The 17,706-nt window shown below is 54.9% G+C and overlaps 7 protein-coding genes across 7 annotated transcripts; 4 read left to right on the top strand and 3 right to left on the bottom strand.

The window, feature by feature from the left end:
• Nucleotides 1–2: 2 nt before the first annotated feature.
• BDZ83DRAFT_570407 (uncharacterized protein) lies at nt 3–1,568 on the bottom strand (the record flags this gene model as incomplete). Its single annotated transcript, XM_060504301.1, has 2 exons — nt 3–1,469; nt 1,521–1,568. 2 exons carry the CDS (start codon nt 1,566–1,568, stop codon nt 3–5), a joined length of 1,515 nt encoding a protein of 504 aa, XP_060368466.1.
• Nucleotides 1,569–2,650: 1,082 nt separating this feature from the next.
• BDZ83DRAFT_749129 (uncharacterized protein) lies at nt 2,651–3,952 on the top strand (the record flags this gene model as incomplete). Its single annotated transcript, XM_060513723.1, has 1 exon — nt 2,651–3,952. One exon carries the CDS (start codon nt 2,651–2,653, stop codon nt 3,950–3,952), a length of 1,302 nt encoding a protein of 433 aa, XP_060368467.1.
• Nucleotides 3,953–4,301: 349 nt separating this feature from the next.
• Nucleotides 4,302–7,080, bottom strand: BDZ83DRAFT_609121 (uncharacterized protein). Its single transcript, XM_060507514.1, has one exon. The coding sequence runs from the start codon at nt 6,649–6,651 to the stop codon at nt 4,798–4,800; it is 1,854 nt and encodes a 617-aa protein (XP_060368468.1). The 5' UTR covers nt 6,652–7,080; the 3' UTR covers nt 4,302–4,797.
• A 570-nt stretch (nt 7,081–7,650) lies between these two features.
• On the top strand, nt 7,651–9,549 carry BDZ83DRAFT_749131 (cytochrome P450; the record flags this gene model as incomplete). The annotated part of the gene is made up of 3 exons (XM_060513724.1): nt 7,651–7,973; nt 8,050–9,308; nt 9,410–9,549. 3 exons carry the CDS (start codon nt 7,651–7,653, stop codon nt 9,547–9,549), a joined length of 1,722 nt encoding a protein of 573 aa, XP_060368469.1.
• A 594-nt stretch (nt 9,550–10,143) lies between these two features.
• Nucleotides 10,144–13,650, bottom strand: BDZ83DRAFT_126921 (altered inheritance of mitochondria protein 21). The gene is made up of 4 exons (XM_060501190.1): nt 12,433–13,650; nt 10,599–12,379; nt 10,316–10,423; nt 10,144–10,258 (listed from the first exon to the last, which is right to left on the bottom strand). Exons 1-3 carry the CDS (start codon nt 13,394–13,396, stop codon nt 10,409–10,411), a joined length of 2,760 nt encoding a protein of 919 aa, XP_060368470.1. The 5' UTR covers nt 13,397–13,650; the 3' UTR covers nt 10,144–10,258; nt 10,316–10,408.
• Nucleotides 13,651–13,796: 146 nt separating this feature from the next.
• Nucleotides 13,797–15,494, top strand: BDZ83DRAFT_648684 (uncharacterized protein; the record flags this gene model as incomplete). The annotated part of the gene is made up of 5 exons (XM_060510203.1): nt 13,797–13,870; nt 13,960–14,185; nt 14,631–14,820; nt 14,880–14,960; nt 15,286–15,494. The coding sequence occupies 5 exons, from the start codon at nt 13,797–13,799 to the stop codon at nt 15,492–15,494; spliced, it is 780 nt and encodes a 259-aa protein (XP_060368471.1).
• A 54-nt stretch (nt 15,495–15,548) lies between these two features.
• BDZ83DRAFT_609129 (uncharacterized protein) lies at nt 15,549–16,340 on the top strand. The gene has a single exon (XM_060507515.1). The coding sequence runs from the start codon at nt 15,768–15,770 to the stop codon at nt 16,296–16,298; it is 531 nt and encodes a 176-aa protein (XP_060368472.1). The 5' UTR covers nt 15,549–15,767; the 3' UTR covers nt 16,299–16,340.
• The last annotated feature ends 1,366 nt before the right edge of the window (nt 16,341–17,706 follow it).

Below are 17,706 nucleotides of genomic sequence, written 5' to 3' on the forward strand. Positions count from 1 at the left end.
TGCTACCGTGGTAGTCGTTGATTGGGACGTACAGCTTCCGCCGGCGAGGCTTGTGGCTGCTGGACCGATTGAGTCGCAGCGAGTTCTGCCGCATCGAAGTCGAAGTCTCCTCCAAAGTCGTCTCCAAAGGCATCGTCCAAGTCGTCTTGTCTAGGGACAGGTACACTTGTTGCGCCAAGATGTGATTTTGCAGACGCTGGCAATTGGGATGCTGTCGCTACTGCGCTTTCCAGGATATCCTCGGCAGCCTCAAAAATATCATCGTCCAAGTCACCGAACTCATCGTCCAAGCCAGTGCTGCTCTGCTTGGTGGGTTGCATAGAAACAGGTGCGGGAGTAGGAGTGCTTGGCCTCGCTTCTTGTTTGGAGTTTGATAAACTGATGCTTGCTTCAAGCTCGAGTAAAGTGTCGTCATCAAAATCGTCAAAGTCCTCGAAGTCAACGTCGCCATAGTCAGACTCCGCCGAAGCCGCTTTTGTTTGCTGTTCCAGGCCGAGATCTTGGGCCACGCCGATATCAGAAGGATTTCCCGCAGGCTGGAGGTTCGGGGCTCGAGTTGTTTTCCTCGATGGTGAGAGCGATGGCGGCCTCGATGCGTTAGTCTTCCTCTTCTTAAGAGACGGGGACTCCATATCCTGGTCGATGAACGGATCGAAATCCTCCGGTGGGCTGTCTTCTTGCATGCTTCCCGTAACAGTGTCCAGCAGAGCTGTTACGAGTGAGTTCTTGGAACTATCGGTCGTCTCCCGCGTCAATGTGCTAGTAAATGAGGGCGCATCCGAGCGTTCAACTCTTCTTCTCTTTGGCCAGTTGAGACCGCAACTGATTGCCCTTCGTAGGCTGCTATCGCCTGCCTGTGCAGGTGCCGTCTTGACGTTCCGTGGTGAAGAAGAGAACATGAGATTGGCGAGCGTGGGGTTCGTAAGACCGAGTGGCGTCACATTTCCGTTGCTGCTAAGGGAGAATCGGTCCCAGAGTTCCAAGGTCGGATCTGCATGTGGCGATTTTAGTGCCTCACTCAGCTTCTTCACATTGACAGCAGGCGTGGTGGGCTTTTCGTTCTGTGCGGGGGATGATATGGGTGACGAGCTTCTGGCCCGTTTACGGCCTTTCCTATGCATCATTGGCGAAAGGGCAGCAGCGTAGTTCAGGTCGTTCTTGTCCCTCTCATTGTTCCACAGGATTCGTTCGGTTGGAGATGTTTGTGTTTTTTCTTCCTTGGGAGCGTTCGACGCCATCAGGTCGTGCCAACTCAGCTTCGTCGATGGGGTGATGGCGATATCGTCTCGGGATTGGCGAACCCAATCTTTCACTGCGGTGCCATTTTCCTGCTCGGCAGTCTCTGCCTTGACTCCAGTCTGGAATTGGAACTGATTCAGCTTGCTTTTCGTTTTGTCGGAGACGGGCGCCAAAGGTCGGGATGTTTGGGCATTCACTGGATTGCTCTTCGAACGTTGCCATGAGCGGTTCTATGACAAAGTCAGCAGACATGGCATGGAGGGGTATGTTTTCCTGTTGACCTTTGATGGGAGACCAACATGTTCCGAGTATGACTTCTTGAGAGGCATATCGGCGGGTTTGGCTTCTCGAATGCCAAAAACCAGAGATCGTGAACGTCTTCGCTAGTTCCAATCATGTCAGTGCAAGGGTGCGAAGAGGCAGTTGGGGCCCCTCGAGGAAGTGCTAGAGTGGTTGTCCCTCGACGCGCTTGGGACGCGTTCTAGCTCCACGTTTGTTTAATACGCGTCGCTGCACGTTCCCGGTGATATGTGGGGCATTTGGGAACCTGACGGTGGACGCGCAGGCCATCGCCCCTGCAACGAACAAATCCATCTCTGCTCAGATCGACTTTGCGCCTTGGGCAGGCGCAATTGAAATCACCGCGGGATGTCTTGCATTCGCATATTGTGTGGAGTGGAAGGTAATGTTCCTGTCCGTGTATTTGTACCTGAATTTTCACAGCCGTAACTACTTCGTCTCTAGTAGTACCCTGACTAACGTTCAGATACTTACTCAAGGTTCCCATTCATCCCCGTATTACATACATGTTGGATTGACTTGACAGTCAAATACCTTTGGTGCTCAAAACCTACGATCGCCAACCATATGTGAAGGTATCCTATACGCAACCACAGTGAATCAATCACATAGGCGGCTTGACCACCTTCTCTCCGTTGTATCCTGAAGGTCAATGTCTCTCACTAGATACTGCAAGCATCGACTGCATTGATGCCCCTCTCAGCTTTATTGATACAGAGCATCAGAAAAGAAGAGGAAAGCCCAATTACCAAACTTCACGATACACCGGTGACACGGAATGGCGATGCAGCGCGTGCCCCGGGGTCCCGAAGTCGACATGGAGAAACTCTCTGCCGATAGCCCGGGAAGTTCGGGGTGTTGTCCCCACTCTGCCGATGCAAGTGTGGATCCACTAGAGCTCCAACTGCCCACCTGAGAGCTCTGGCCGACTACGTCAGGACTCTCAAGAACACCAACAGGTGAGCCGCCTCTAGAAGATTGGCCATACCACACCACCACGGACCCCAGCAATCGACCTGACGCCAACTCAATCGTTCGACTCGCTCCGGCCTCTCATAGCTTCGCATCATATCTGTCAGGTCAGTTGAGACCTGGCTGTGAAGCCGATGAGATGGCGTTCCCCACCTCAAACGATGACAATGGCTTCGGCCCAGACATCGTCGGGCCTCCCGACTATCAAATCCCACCACCACAGCTCACACTCCTGCAGCGCCTTCTCTTCCGCAACCCCGATAACTACTCTAATAATGTGAAAGCGATGCTCGACACCGCCGCCGCAGGCATGGGCCGCCAACCCACCCAGGATGAGGTCAACGTCCTCAGCCAACTAGCTTACAAAGAAGCCGCAACTGCGGCATGGACTGTCCCGGTTACCGTTGCGTTAGCCGGTTTCTTGACTTGGCAAACCCGCGGCACCTACCGCTTCCCTTTCTGGCAACCCAAATTTATCAAATTCACTCCCGATGCCTTTCCAAGTGCCTCTAGGCCGCTCCTCCAGGGTCGTCTCGCGAATCGGGCATGGCACAACACGAGATTTACAGCCTACTTCCTCCTCACCAGTCTCGGCATCGCCCCTTTCGTCGCCTCATATGCTACGTCCGTGGCCATGGCATCCGCTGCTCGCGATGAGCGCCTCAATCAGTTCCGCAAGGACATGAAGCCGGAGAGGCTGGTCCAGATGACGGCCGACAAAATGCCAGTCACCGCCTTGAAGCGCCAGCGCCAGCGGACTGCGGAAGCCATCAGTCAACTTGAAAAGTCGCTGGCCGCGTTGCCCCAGTCGGATGAAAAGATTAGGGAAACAACCCCGCTTGTACAGAAAAGAATTGACGAGTATCGGAGGATATTAGCTCACATTGATGCAACCCTCGAGAGGAGAGGCGAAGGCAGCGCTGGAGATGACGGATCAGCGCAGAACAGGGACTACGAAACACTCTCTGCTTCGAGCTCTACGGGGGGTTACAGTCTACCCTCGGAACCCAACTACTCTTCTCCGACAAGCTATTCAAGAGATCCGCCATCTTCCGAAGGCCGATCAGGATGGGGCTCGGGTCAGCAGAGCTCGTCTCCCCAGCGAAGCAGCAGCAGCAGTCACAGACCCTCAGACGACTTGGACTATGACGACGCATCGCCCCTTTCACCCGCCGCGAGAGCCCAGGCATCATCTCCCTCTAGCACCGGCTCAGCGTGGGATCGCCTGCGACAAGCCTCGAGACAGCCGCCGCGAGCTTCTGGGAGTGCCAACCAGAGCCAACAGGACGAGGCTAAGGGTGCCGATTACTATGTGTATGACGCCGCTGAGAAGGAGAGGAATGCGGAGAAGGATAAGGCCCAAGCCGAGTTTGATGCGATGCTTGAGCGTGAAAGAAGAGGTAACGCGGGGCAGGGCAGTGAGCGGAATAGCCGCTGGTGATGTGTACTTCTGTTACAATGGAATGGCACATTCATTATTTGCGGTCGAGGGTGAAGATTGATTGTTGTAAGGTTATCCTCGTGTGTACCTGTATTAATATAAGTGTATTCCGGCCTGTATCATCTCCCAAGGCTCCATCAGGCAACAACTATGCCAGAGGAAGGAGGTGGTATACCATTGATCCACAGACGTCGAATTGTCACCAAGGCCCGTGGCATGGCGGGGAATGTACTCGTTTGAATGGCGCCGCTCCCGTGGGTCACGAGTTCGTGTCTCGTGAAAAATCGCTAGCATCGATACAACTGAGGAATAGTACGTAAAGAGTGAGCCGGGTGGTTTTCGTAGGGCCCCCGTGAGGGAGGCTGAGCTTTTGCATTTTCATCCCTTTTTCTATATGAATTATACATACTTTTTCTTTTTTGCCTTCTTCCTCTGATTCTTTCATTTTTTTGCAATAATACAATCCCCCTTCCGTGCGGTGGTTGAGGGGAGAAGGGGGAAGAGGGCATGGGGGATGTGGTAGGGCGGCGATGCGGAGTGATAACTGGAGATGCGTATCTAGTGAGGAGCGACTGTTTTAAACAACGGCGAAGTTACTGCGGTCAATACCATGAACCGATTGATTCTTGGTGATTACTGTATATCTGTGTGGATTTGACTGTATTCTAAACTCTGTCTGAGTGCTATGTACGGCCCGGTCATATCAAGACTATGCGGGTATTTTTCTTTCGACTATGGCTAATCCTCTTTTGCCATAACTTTTCCCTTCTCCGTGTCTTTTTACTGATCCCTTTTTCTCAACTATCAAAACTCCTCAGAAATCTTTCTTTCTATATTTCCAACCCTCAAAAAGTAAAATGCGTCGGCCGCCAAAAGCTCGGATCCCACCGATGCCACGCCGCCGTCTTGGGCGGCGTCTTACTCCACCACTCCCGGAACTGCGGCGCGCCAACCTCGTCCCCGAACCGCTGCGCAAGCCTCGGCATAAAGGTGCTCATCGACATCCCCGGCGTCAGCAACCCGTCGTCCGTCTCAGCGAAACTGAAATGCGACGCTCGCGCCCTCCAACCCCTCTTCGCCGCCGCCGCCGCCACGGACGCCGCGACCTCGTCCTGCTCCGCCTCGCCCGGGACGGTAGTAGCAAACTCAGCCACGGCGCCCGCGAGCCCGACGTAAAACGAGTCCGATGCGTCAGACGCTTTCGCCAGAGAGAAAACCCGGCTCGTCGACGACCGGGCCGCGTCCCGGAAGGGCATGATGTGGAAGCGGTAGTTGGGACGGTAGTAATCCCGCCGAGAGTACTCGTGCCAGACGCAGGCCCTCCCGCGCGGGTGATCGCAACCGACACCGCGCATGCTCAGGGAGCGGCTGCTAGTGCCCCGCAGAGGGTCCGGGAACGGCGTGCCGGACCAGCACGGCAGGGCGGCGGAGTGGTGGTAGGATTTGGACCACCGGAAATCAAATACTTTGAGGGCCTCGAGCTCGTTGCTGCCCGCGACAAAGTGGTCCGAGCCGTAGGTCAGCAGCGACGAGTGCGTCTCAAAGGGCTGGTACATGTCGCGGTAGAGGACGTCGTAGGGAGACGGGGTGCGGATGTCGAGGAGGCGGATGGTGCCGTCGTCCCAGGCGCTGAGGAGGAGGTTCGTGTGGCTTGCGCCTGTGGGGCTCGAGTTGACGGGCTGGATGGCGCGGACGGTCTGTCTCTTGTCTGTGTCGATACCGCGGGAGGCGAGGAGAGAATTGTTCTTGGAGGCGAGGTTGGGGGTGAAGCCTGAGGGGGTGACGGTGAGGTAGCGGATCGGGTCCGTGTCATTGGAGAGGGCGCAGACGATGGTGTCGTTGTTGAGGGCCTTTGCCGAGTGGATGAACTGCTTCTTGTCCCCTTGGCCTGGGACGTCAAAGGTCTGCGAATCGAGCGGGACGGTGGTGGCGGCGCCGGTCTCGTCTGCGTCCAAGGAGAAGAGACTGACGATGGCGCGGTTGCCTGCGATCACTGACGTCTGGTTCGGTAAGGTATCAATGGACCCGATAGACGTCCACGTAGTAGCCTCGAGACCTCCGGTGGGCGTAGGAATCTTAAAGGTCGAGAGGGCCTTGCCGGCGCTACCAGGGGCCGACGAGACGAGCTGCAAATCCCCATTCGCCCTGCCGACGAGGATGCCTAGCTTCCCGTTGGGCTCGGTCAGGTGAATGGCGGTGACGTCGCCCACGCCCGCATCGTAGCCGTTCGTCTTGCCCTCCATACGGAACCAGGCGTCGGACTCGCCGCGACTGTTGTGAGGCCTGAAGCGGCCCACGACGTCCTCGCCAGCGCCCCACGTGGCAAGCTCCCAGCTCTTGTCAAAGACGAGGCGAGCATCGATGACAGGGTAGAAGGGACGGCCGGCGTTAGTGAAGCCCGTGAAGTAGTTTCCGTCCCGGCGGCGGTCGTCCGTGTAGGCGGTGGTCTGGAAGGCCTTCATGTCCCATGCGCGGGCCTGGCGGGTGAGGGTGTTTGCCAGCTCATTCCATTTGGGCGGAGTCTTGCCTTGTGGCAGGGAGTGCAGGGGAAAGCAGGTCCTGACGAAGGTGCGCCAGCCGTTCTCGTTGAGGAGGGAGTGGAGATGCTTACACGACGATGCTAGGCGCGCTACGTCGCGTGCGGTACTGAGATGGGAGACGATCTCCAAGACGATGTCGTCTGGGAGTTGGTCAAACATTTTCTTCTTTGGGTTTCAAGAGTCTCTTCTGGGGACTCTGTTTATTTGGCTTGATGCTTGGTATCTGAGTGACATGGAGTGTAAGAGGGATGCCAATCGAGATATGATGAGAAGGGGATAGGCTGTGAAAGAGGGGGTTGGTGTCGAGATATCCGTACTGACGAGTGAGATGTGTATGTGATGGATGTGAAAGGTGACAAGGGAGTTGACAAAGTCTTCTAGCTAAGGTATTACCGTGTTGGCAATTTTGTGAAGCAACTTGTACAAGAAACCTAGTGCCAGACCATGTATTCTTCCTGTATAGATATATCAAAAGTCTTTCCTCAAATCCTGGGGATGGCAACAGCCGAAAGCTATTGAAAGAGATGTAAGAGATTGGTTGACGTTGAAGTTGTCAGCCAGTTCCACATACAAAGTACAAAAGAGTCACAATGACCAGGCACCGTGCAGTGGCAGCCTGGGATCAGACCCAGTTAGGATTGGTCGGCTTTGTCTATGACACAGAGGCACCCGGTAGTTGCATGTAAAGCGGCTACAGCGACCGTTAAGCTCAGGGCGTGCGTTTAGAGCTGATCCAGGTACCTTTACCACACCCCATCAACACACCTGGTCCGAGTTTATGAGACACAAAGTGACGAATGCAGATGACCCCGCTGTTAGTGCAGGTCAATGACAACTCAGACCAACTCCAAGATAACACTGGCGAGGGGAGTGATAAGCTCGACGATAACAACCACTTTGACTTCCTCTAGACTGCTGATGTGTCGGGCGTAGGGCGTACTTGTCACTCGAGGCCCAGTTGCCAAACACCTGAGTGAATGCTGCTGTTGACTTAAAATTTGGGCTTGGTCAACCTCAACACCTCGTCTCAATAGACGAAGGAGTCCAACTTCTCGACTTACACGAAAGAGCCAGAGCTGGACCGCCAAGTCGCACGGGAAACCAACTCACCCCTTGAACATATGAAGGAAAACATACCAGCAAGCTTCACTTATCAACATGGGCTTTAACCTGGTAACCGTTGCAATTGCAAGCGCAGCAGCATGGCTACTCTACACCCTCATCCTACAACCTCTCTTCCTCTCCCCCCTGTCCAAGATCCCGGCTCCACACTGGTCATGTCACATCTCCCCCCTCTGGATCTTATACACGCGGAAATCCAACCGCCAGAACCGCACCCTCCACGCAGCACACTTCAAGCTCGGTCCCGTCGTGCGCATCGGGCCCAACGAGCTCAGTGTCGACGGCTACGATGCCCTCAAGACGGTGTACCAGGGCGGCTTCGAGAAGGACCAGTGGTACTCCATCTTTAACAACTACGGGTGAGTCTACTTACCAGCGATCATGGGATATCTCAGTCACAAGAGAGGGCTTTCTGTTGCTGAACTGTTTTCATAGCGTCCCAAACATGTTCTCAACACTCTCCTCAAAACCTCACTCCCTCCGCAAACGCATGGTCTCAAACGCCTACGCCAAATCCTTCATCCACGCCTCGGAGCCAGCAAAAGCCCAAGCCCGCGCCATCCTCTTCGGCCGTCTCCTCCCCTTACTCTCCGCCTCATCATTTAGAGACGTCAAGAGCACCAGCACCAGAAACCCCGGACCCTCACCCTCACCCTCGCTCTCCCCCGGCGCCGGCATCGACGTCTTCTCCACCTTCCTCGCCTCCACAATGGACTTCATCACAGCCTACACCTTCGGCCTCCGCAACAGCACAGATTTCCTCCGCCAAAAGGCCTACAGGAACCACTGGCTGCAACTCTACCTCGCGCGCGCGAGCCACGGCTTCTGGCCGCAGGAGACCCCACGGCTGAACGCGCTCGTCACCCGGCTGGGGATGGGCTGGTGGAAGCTGTACCCGTCGTGGGTGGACGACGCCAACGCCGAGATTTGGGCTTGGAACTGGCGGCTTTGCGAGGGGGCGAGGAAGTATGTTCGTGGTCATCAGACGGAGGGAGCTGCTACTGCAGAAAAAGAAGACGGTCGAGAAGACAAAAGAGACGTGGCGGACGAACCAGTCGTCCTCTGCGCAATGGAAGCCGGCATCGAGAAAGAGCGCCGCGTAAACGGGAAAGACTCCATCCTCTACCCGACGACAATCCTCCAACAGAACGAATCCGTCGCCTCGGAAATCCTAGACCAGGTCCTAGCAGGTCAGGAGACGGCGGGAATAGCACTCACCTACCTCGCCTGGCACCTCTCCCGGTCCCCAGACCTCCAAACCTCCCTCCGCCAAGAACTCCTCACCCTCTCGCCAGATCTCAAAATGGCGCCAGTAGCAACAGACGCTACAGCTTCATTACCCGCCTCCCTCCCCGACCCAAAACATGTCGACGCCCTTCCCCTACTCCACGCAGTCACAATGGAGACCCTCCGCCTCCACGCCCCGATCCCCGGCCCGGAACCCCGCCAGACCCCACACTCGCACCCGCCCTGCCGGCTCGGCGACTTTCACGTCCCCGGCGGCGTCCGCGTCGCAGCGCTGGGGTACACCCTCCACCGCAACGCCGACGTCTTCCCGGACCCGGAGGTGTGGGATCACACCCGCTGGCTCGCGTCGTGCACCACCGAGGCGCAGCGGAGGGAGATGTTGCGGTACTTCTGGGCTTTCGGGAGCGGGGGGAGGATGTGCGTTGGGTCGAATTTTGCAATGAATGGTGAGTTTTCCCCCTTCCCCCGCGGCTATCAAATTTGTTTTCACGACAGAGAAATTTTGCTTTTACTGACTTGAACACGCTGTCTCTTCCCGTCTCTACAGAGATGAAACTCATAGTCGCAGCAATCTGGACGAATTTCACGACGCATGTGGTTGATGATACGGGTATCGAGCAGGACGATACATACACGGCGCGGCCCGTCGGCGAGCGCTTGATTCTACGGTTTGAACATGTAGAGTAAGAAAAGTGTTGGAAACGGTGGTTTAAGATCTAATGACGCAACTTTTCCGAATTGCTGGTTGATTCCGAGGGAGCACTAATGGAAAGAGGTTTTCCGAAAAAGAAAAAAGGTCCGACTTTGCCTGTCGTTGATCTCCTCAAGTCGCTTATATCGTAAATCCTGAGTAGGCAGGGCTGGTATGTTCCCGAGGCGAGTTATTCATTCTCGAGAACGCCTTGAAAAAACACTAGTATCCTTTCTCCGGACACTAAGATATTTACGAATCAACGCAGATGTGTGCCTAGCCTGAGATGAAGAGCCACCGGCCTGGAGCATAGTGTATACCTTATGTAAAGAAACCCACTGGAGGAAATGATTTATGCTTTCATCAGGCTTCAGCGAATTCATCAGGCCCGAAGTGAGAGGGACAAAATCTCAGTATCTGAGGATAAAAAATGAAGTGACGCTTGATTGAGGTATTTCTATTTCTATGCTACACGTACGTAGTAGATTAGTTCAGATCTCGAGACTCAGCACCAAGCCAACATTCCAGAGACAGCAATTCCCTCCACAGACCACAATCACAAGCACACAAACTGCATTATTATATCACACCTACGCATCTACTCACCGTTAACAACACGTCGCATCTTCCACACGGGACTCGTAGAGGTGCGCAAGGCAAGTGCCTCATCCCATGTGTCGATCATGTTGCTTTTCATATCAGGAGCTACGCTTCCTCAGTCTTATATCATTACCTTGGGAAACACTTGACAACATCACGCACCAGGCTATGTATGTGATCATCCACAAGCCGACGCGGAAGGCGAGGCTGTCCTTCCATCGGAAAGAGACAACAAACGCAGTATCAAATTGCTACCTACTCAACAAAACGCTGCAGAGCCATACGGCAAAGTTAGGGAACGTAGAAGTATAGTTGGATGACCCGAAAACCATCAAACCGAAGGAAAAAAATTACGCCAACAGAATGCCGGTCTAGTGCTGTTTTTTTTGCATCATGACACGCCAATCACTCACTCTCGTACCGGCCACTCTGCAACGTTTTATGCCGCTTCACCTCCGGTTTGCTTCACATCAACAGGTTCGATGTCAGCACCCTTCTCAAGAGTCGCCTCGACCACAGGCTCGCCGGCAGTGTTGGCCGCCAGGGTCTTAACAACCTCCTCCGGCGCCTCGGCCTCATCTTTAGCTCCCACAGGCGTAGGAGCCTCAGCCTCAGCCACTTCCGCGGTCTCTGCAGCAGGTTCCGTAGTGGCGGGCACCTCGGGCGCTTCTGTCTCGGCCGAGACGTCAGGCTTGATCTCCTTTGTCTCTGCAACTGTGCTGGCGACCTCGGGAATTGTTTCCTTCGTGGCTTCCTCTTTGGAACCGTCGTCAACTTCCAGAACACCACTGTCGCCAATGCTCCAACAGATTCTGAGAGGAGAGAACGAGAGTGTAGGACCGGACTTGGCCTCAGCGGCTGCGGGAGCTGGGCTCTTCGCCGCCGGAGCCCTACGCTGGGGGCCACGAGCACGACCTTTCCTAGCATCAGAGAGGGGCGCCTTTTCCTTCTCCTCGGCAACATCCGCCGCGGAGGGTTCTTCCTTCTTCGGTGCTGTAGGTCCCAACTGAAGACGCTTGTTCAGGTCAGATAGGAAACCAGCCTGGAGCGCTGCGATCTTGCCTCCGGCAGGTTTGCCAGGAATAGCTGGCTTCTGCTTGGGAGCAGAGTCTTGTTCCTTAGAGTCGACGCCGGAAGGAAGGGTCTTGGTAGGGCGAGCAGGAATTTGAGGTTTTGACTTCTCTGAGACAGCCGGCTTGGCCTTGTCCTCGCTTGTCGAGTTCTGCTTTCTTGGCCGCTCAGGAATGGAAGGTGGTTCCGCGGTGGCGCTCGATTGTGAGCCCTTCTTCTGCGGGCGTGCTGGGACAAATGGCTTTTCCACCGGGGACTCGTCCTTTGGCTCGGGTGTGTCCACTATAGCCTCGTGCATGGCGCTTTCTGGTGTATCCTCCCAGACATCGCGACTGGGAAACCGGTTCGCCATGGCTGGGCGGGCCTCTTCCTTGGCCTTCTGGAGGGCGGCAGGCACTGGCTTCAACTGCTTCGCATCCACCCCACGACCTTCCTGCTCTGCGAGTTCTTCTTGCCTGCGAGCAAACTCCAAGGCGGGGTTCTCTGTGGGAAGTTCGGAACGGCGTCTGGAGGAAGGTCGTTCTGATTCTGTGGGTTCCGGGGTCGAAACTTCGGCGGTGTAGTTGACGCTGTCGGGGGCGTCCTCCCAGACGTCCTTGCTTGGGAACTTGTGGCGAGGCTTCGAGCTGGCTGCCTCGGCCTCGGACTTCTTGGCCTCCGGACGCTCCTCGTCGAAGAGTGGCTCGTACTCTTCAACGTCCTCAAGTGGGGTGTGTACCAGATCAGTTTGTGACTGGTTGTTGTTGTAAATACTAGTGGGTCGACTTGTGGGACGGTTCGGCTTCTCCATCTCAAAGGCACTGCCGGAGCGCTCTGGTGGGGGCTCGACAGCGGGCTGGAGGTCGTACGGATGTACATCTCCTCCAGACTCGTCTTCGGCCAGAATTGGCGCATTGTACTTGTTCTCGTGTCCAGGGTCGTGCGACACAAAACTCCTGCGGCGGTTATGAGATTCGTCGACATGGACGGTACCGTCATCGCTTCCGGTGGCATTGTCCGGAGAAGACACAGAGACCTGAGGATGAGAATCCCTCGAAGGACTTTGAGGAGACTTGATGCGCTGAAGTTCAGGGGAGGAGATGCGAGAGGTGTACTCTGCAGAAGCCTGGTATCCCACCTCCTCGCTGGGAGTGCCAACATATGAAGCGGAGGTACCTGTTCAAATTAATAACTGTCTTTACACTTGCGATTGTGACTGCACGACTTACCCATGCCAGAACCACGACTGTGGGTCTCCTTGACAATCTTATTCAGATCCGTGCTACTCATGGCGTAGTCGTTTTGGCGGTCGTGGAGAGAAGGCTTGCAGTCCTTCTTCAGGAAATCGGGGTGCTTGTCGTACCAGGCCTTCTCAAACTTGTCGGTTGGCAAAGCTGAGCTGTGGCCATGAAGACCGTAGCTGCCAGGAGGGAGCTCATTGAAACCACGCGAGCTGTGCTTGCGGGAGTGGTTTCGCGGAGTCCCCGATCTCAGGCTCTCAGGAGGAGCGCCAGAGCCAGGAGCAGGAGACGGAGCCTGGACGTCACCCAAGTTGGGGTTCATGGGAACACGCTGGCCAATCTCGGGGATGCCATGCTCCTCATCGCCGTAGGCACTCTCTGACTTTTGAGACAGGGCACTTGAGCTTGCCTTCTTCCTGAGACTGCTGGGTCTGGTATCGTCACTGCTGGGCTTGCCAATGCCATAGGAGGCGGCCTTATCCGAATCGGTACGAGTGACTGCCATGACTCTCTGTTTGGCACTCTGAGCGGGAACAGTGGGCTTGGGAGCGTGAAGCTTGAGATCTTCCGCAGCAAAGCGAGTGTGCTCAGGAGATGAAGGTGCCTTGGGGGGTGGCTTGACAAATCCATCATTGATGGCATCGTATTCGTTGCCCTCCTCACCAACGGAAGGCATAGACACGCTACCGGGGCGGTGATGGATGGGATCGTGCGAAGAGAGGAAGCCGTTACTCGGCGAGGAACGAGTAGCCTTGGGGCTCTTGGAAAAGGGGCTCTCGTTCAATGGAGAGGGCGCATATCGATCGGGATTCGGGGAGACGGAGCGGTCGAAACGCTTGATGGGACGAGGAGGAATCTTGGGAAGAGACGAGGTGTTGGTGTTCTCCTCCTTATCCTGACTCCTGGAAGGTCGAGGAGGGATGACCGGTTGTTGTACTGATGCGGTAGACATTTTGGCTGTGTGGTTTGTTCGAATACGTTGAAATAGAAATAGAACGACTCGCAGTCGAGTTGAAGATGATCGGGGGTGCTGCTGTGTGTAGTAGTCGGGGGAGGACGAAAGCTTTCGGTCTACGCGCAACTAAGAGGGCGCAAAAAAGTAGTAGGAAGCCTGGAGAGCGCAGAAGCTGCAATTAGTACATTGATTCGAGGCGGTGTGTCAAAGCAAAGAGCAGAACGTGCTCCCTTCCCCCTTGTTCAGGCGGTTGGTGTGTATTCTGTGGCCGCCTTGTTTTCTAGTGTGGGTGGCAGCTGAAGGCGAGATAACGAGACTGGAGAAAGTGGGATAAGGTGAATTGAACAAGCAAAACAAGCCAGGCAGGGGCGGGGAGACAAGACAAGACAAGCACCGGATGGACGACCGGAAGAACGCAGACTTGCTGGGAACAGCAGGTTTGAGCTTTGACGCTCAATCTTTGTTGATAAGGTAAGTGATTTCCCGATGATAAGACGGTGTCATATCACGAGTAAGGTAAGGTACACGAGGGAGGCTTTTGAACCACAAGCAGGTAAAAGCCTCCAGAGAGCTCCATTACAGGAGACTCGCACACACCGAAAGATGGTGATAGCTGAGTCCGCCCCGGCTGAAAAGCGCAAGGTGGGCCTGCCTGCCCTGTCCTTCCCCAACACCTGCAGCAAGCAGGGCGATGGTTATGGTTTTGGTGGTGGTGTGCTGACAATGTGCAGCAAAGCATTGGACGACCACTTGGAGGAGGAAGAGGAGGGTTGTGTGGGCGGAGGAGTACGGTTACCGGTAGTAGCAGCAAACCAAGCTCAGCAAACCGGGGGAAGGGTTGTTGCCGTATGGTGCGGGAGAGGGAGGGAGGGAAATCGGGTGGGAAACCAACAATGACGAGTGCGGTCTGGCAGGGCGGAGTCCACTTACAGCAAAAGGTGAGAGATAAGAGATAAGGTGGGCTGAGGTGGTGGGAGTGAGACGAAACCTCGAGAAACTGGTTCGTGATGCTGTGTGTAATTGGTGTTATTGTAACACTCGCGAGGTGAAGAGCAAGTGGACGATGGTGAGAGAGTTGATTTGTATGCTGAGTAAACGCATTGAACAGATGATATGACGAGCAGATCCAGGGGGGCAGCAAGCAGGAGAAAGTCACCTTGACCCTTGAGCTTTTATATTCTGGCTTGACGAAACCAGCTGGTTCGGTGACGGCGCTGCTGCCCTCTCTTAGCCAGTCACGAGCGACGTATTCCATGGCACAAAAGCAGGGATGCTCGATGCCGGTGCAGCGGGAAAAGCAGAAGAACATGTACACGAGTACCTCGAGTACCTGACCGTGGAGTTGACGCTGTGCCGGCGATGCGCACCTGGTGGCACTCTTTGCATTGAAATCTGCAGGTTTGAGGGCTTGCTGTCATACAGTAAGTCTCTTGAGGGAGTTGGCACGGTGCTGAATGATCTGTTTTTGGGGAATCCACAGTACCCCGCCATTTGCCCACTAATGCATCATACGGCATGCGCTGGAGACTGAGGTGCTCACCTCGATTTTGTACTTCGCAGTGTAAGTTGCCATAATCAAAGTCAAAGTCTTTTTTCTCTCCTTCCGATGAGGTCGTGTACTTGGACGAAATGTACGAATACCTGCCTCCCATCCAGCAAGGTACCTTCTCTCCTTTTCAACGTCAGGGGACGACCTTCTTCTCAATGATACGAACGGCAAGCTAATTGTTACGGAGTACCTACCTACCTACTTACTTTATGGACCAGACAAAGCAACATCGCGTCCAGGAAGCGGCTAGCTGATATGAGCAAGAGGTGAGTTGTTCTTTTCTGTTGACTCGCTTTGTTGGCTGTTACTTTCAGACAGGAACAAGTTCAATAGACAGACCCAGGGCCAACGGGAGGAAAGTTGACCATGAAACTCTCCATCATCCCACCCCCAATCGATCGATCGAACCAAGTACCTTTCCAATCCACATCCACGTCTATTCTTATTGACGCTGCCACTCTGAGCGAGGCGTCAGAGGCTCAATTGAGTGTGACAATCCCAGCACAGCACAGCACCAATTGCAACCAAACTAGTCTAAAGACCTGATTGACATTCAACGACTCGCCAAATTCGCTGGCCGTCCACGAACCCGCTTCCAAGGATTCCGAGGCACTCAACTACAAATAGCACCAAAAGACGGGGAAGGGGAAAACACAAAAAAAGGGCACTGTGACTGTGGATTCCCTCGGCCGTCACCTGCCAGCGCCTCGACCAGATCAAACGTGCTCTGCTTCCCATTTGTGTGTGCTCGCGTCAGCGTCGAAATCTAGAATCAGCAACGCGAAACCCATCCCGTCCCGAGTCACCTGCGCCCTGGGAATGCCCGGCTGGGACACGGGGGGTTCCTTCGTTCCAGTCTTCCAACAGACACGACTTGGCGCAACGTTCTCGCACATCCGGCCATCTTGCATTCTTCTTCACCACGTTCTAATTTCAGAGTCACTCTCTGTACGACCTGGGACCACACACATCAAAATCAACAACATTGCTTCCCCTGGCTGCTCAAACGTCCAAAGGCAACAAAGACATGGCCAGCTTCCCGTCCTCTTGACAAGTCGACCCTGGACTCATCCAGCGGCGGGCAGGGCAGCCGATCCCAGGATACCCACCGTGGCCCTCGCCCATAGTGGGCGGCATCTCCACAGGGCGTCGTTTGGTCCAAGGTCGAGCCCGCCTGCGCCCCAATCGAAACTGTCCACTGAGAAAAGTTCGAAAAGTCACCCGCTGACCATGGCCACCGACCCCCCAGACGTCCAGCCTCAGGCGGGCCAGACCCGGGGCATGGGCGGTCCCGAGAGCAGGTACCTTCTCAATTTCGTCAAGTACCTTTGCCAGGAACCGGATGCGTGAACCGGGAAGAGAGGCCCAGCGAGATACCTGGACCTTACCGGATCATATTGCGTCTTTGGCTACCAGCACAACAAGTCTACAGTGCGCCTCGACTCGCCCTGAAAGCCTTTGACCTCTTCCCGCCCCCGAAAGTCCAGTATCATTGTCTTCCAAGACCAGCCCCACCATCCAGACCACGAGATGCTGCAAGCTCTGCATGGAAAGGGCACCGGCCTGCAGCTGGCCAGACGACGGTGTCTCGTCCGTTTGGATCTCGATACAACATTTCCCACACAAACACATGCCCAAGAGAAGGAGCCGTTTTGAACAACCCTGCCATTGGAGCATCGTCATCCCTCGCTGGACTCTCTCTGAGTCTCTCTGTTCAGTCTGCGGTTCCTATACTAGCTTACCCTGTATTACACCACACGGTTATTCTCTGGAATACGTACTTATCCTTCACCGCAACAACCAGCGACATGATCCATTTAATTGGATTTTCCGGCTTTTCGGACTGTGACTGCGGGCGCTTCTCCAGGACCATCAGTTGGATCTAAACGGCACCGCCTCTCGGGCTTCCATCTCTGGCAACTCGGGAGCATCTGGACGGGCGCCGGAGCGCATGCGGGCATGCTCGAGGGATTTTCTCGGGGCGGCATTTCTCAATTGCCTTGGTCCTCGCGCCATGAACAAATGCCTCTCCTACAGTTGTTTGAACATTGAGAGCCGGCTTGTGTCGGAAGCTGTCTCCGACGGCCTCTGACGGCCGCTGTCATGGTCTTGGCTCCCTCCCACCGTTCGCGCTCAGCCCGGCTCTTTTTTCCAAACGGCCAGAACGCTCCCTTTTCCGTCAGAATTACGGATGGCTTTCAACTGACGACATCCAAGTGGAGGTCATTCAGTCGCAGAGAATTGGAACCAGCGCAGACGGCTCCGTTATCTAGCAATGCACTGTCAGTATCAACCGTCAACTGGAGACGGGAAGAGCCCCATTATTTGACGATCGATCCACGAGTGTCCCTGGAAAATGCCCCATCACCTGGCTGGCTTTCTTCGGATGATGACAGTTGCTGGAACACCCTGGGCTAGAGGCGGGACCGGGAAACCGATCGTCTCAAAACAAGCTCCAAGCAAAGATGATTCCCGAGGTTTCTTCGAAAATTCGAAGGAAAAAAAAAGTTGAGCTGGCCAGGCCGAAAATCCCACTCCTTATGCCAGCTTCACCTGAGGTTCTTCTGGATAAGCAAATCCTTCCTTCATCTTGCAGGACCCTTGTGGGGAGGAAAACGGGGAAACAAATCGTCACCGTCGATCAGGATCAGAAGCTCTGTTCAGCTTTCTTGCATCTTCACTGTGCCGTTGGTTCATTCAGGGCTGGGCCACGGCTTTTTAGCAGCTACGTCTTCCTACGGCGCTCGCTGTGGCTAAA

The sequence above is a fragment of the Colletotrichum acutatum genome (assembly GCF_030867785.1).
Source record: "Colletotrichum acutatum strain CBS 112980 chromosome Unknown BDZ83scaffold_17, whole genome shotgun sequence".
Classification (NCBI taxonomy): domain Eukaryota; kingdom Fungi; phylum Ascomycota; class Sordariomycetes; order Glomerellales; family Glomerellaceae; genus Colletotrichum; species Colletotrichum acutatum.

Excerpts from the sequence above, each read along its gene's own strand:
- BDZ83DRAFT_609121 (XM_060507514.1), bottom strand. The coding sequence starts at position 6,651 with ATGTTTGACCAACTCCCAGACGACATCGTCTTGGAGATCGTCTCCCAT.
- BDZ83DRAFT_126921 (XM_060501190.1), bottom strand. The coding sequence starts at position 13,396 with ATGTCTACCGCATCAGTACAACAACCGGTCATCCCTCCTCGACCTTCC. Across the intron at positions 12,380-12,432 it reads CAGTCGTGGTTCTGGCATGG|GTACCTCCGCTTCATATGTT; the intron begins GTAAGTCGTGCA and ends TAATTTGAACAG.
- BDZ83DRAFT_609129 (XM_060507515.1), top strand. The coding sequence starts at position 15,768 with ATGCCCGGCTGGGACACGGGGGGTTCCTTCGTTCCAGTCTTCCAACAG.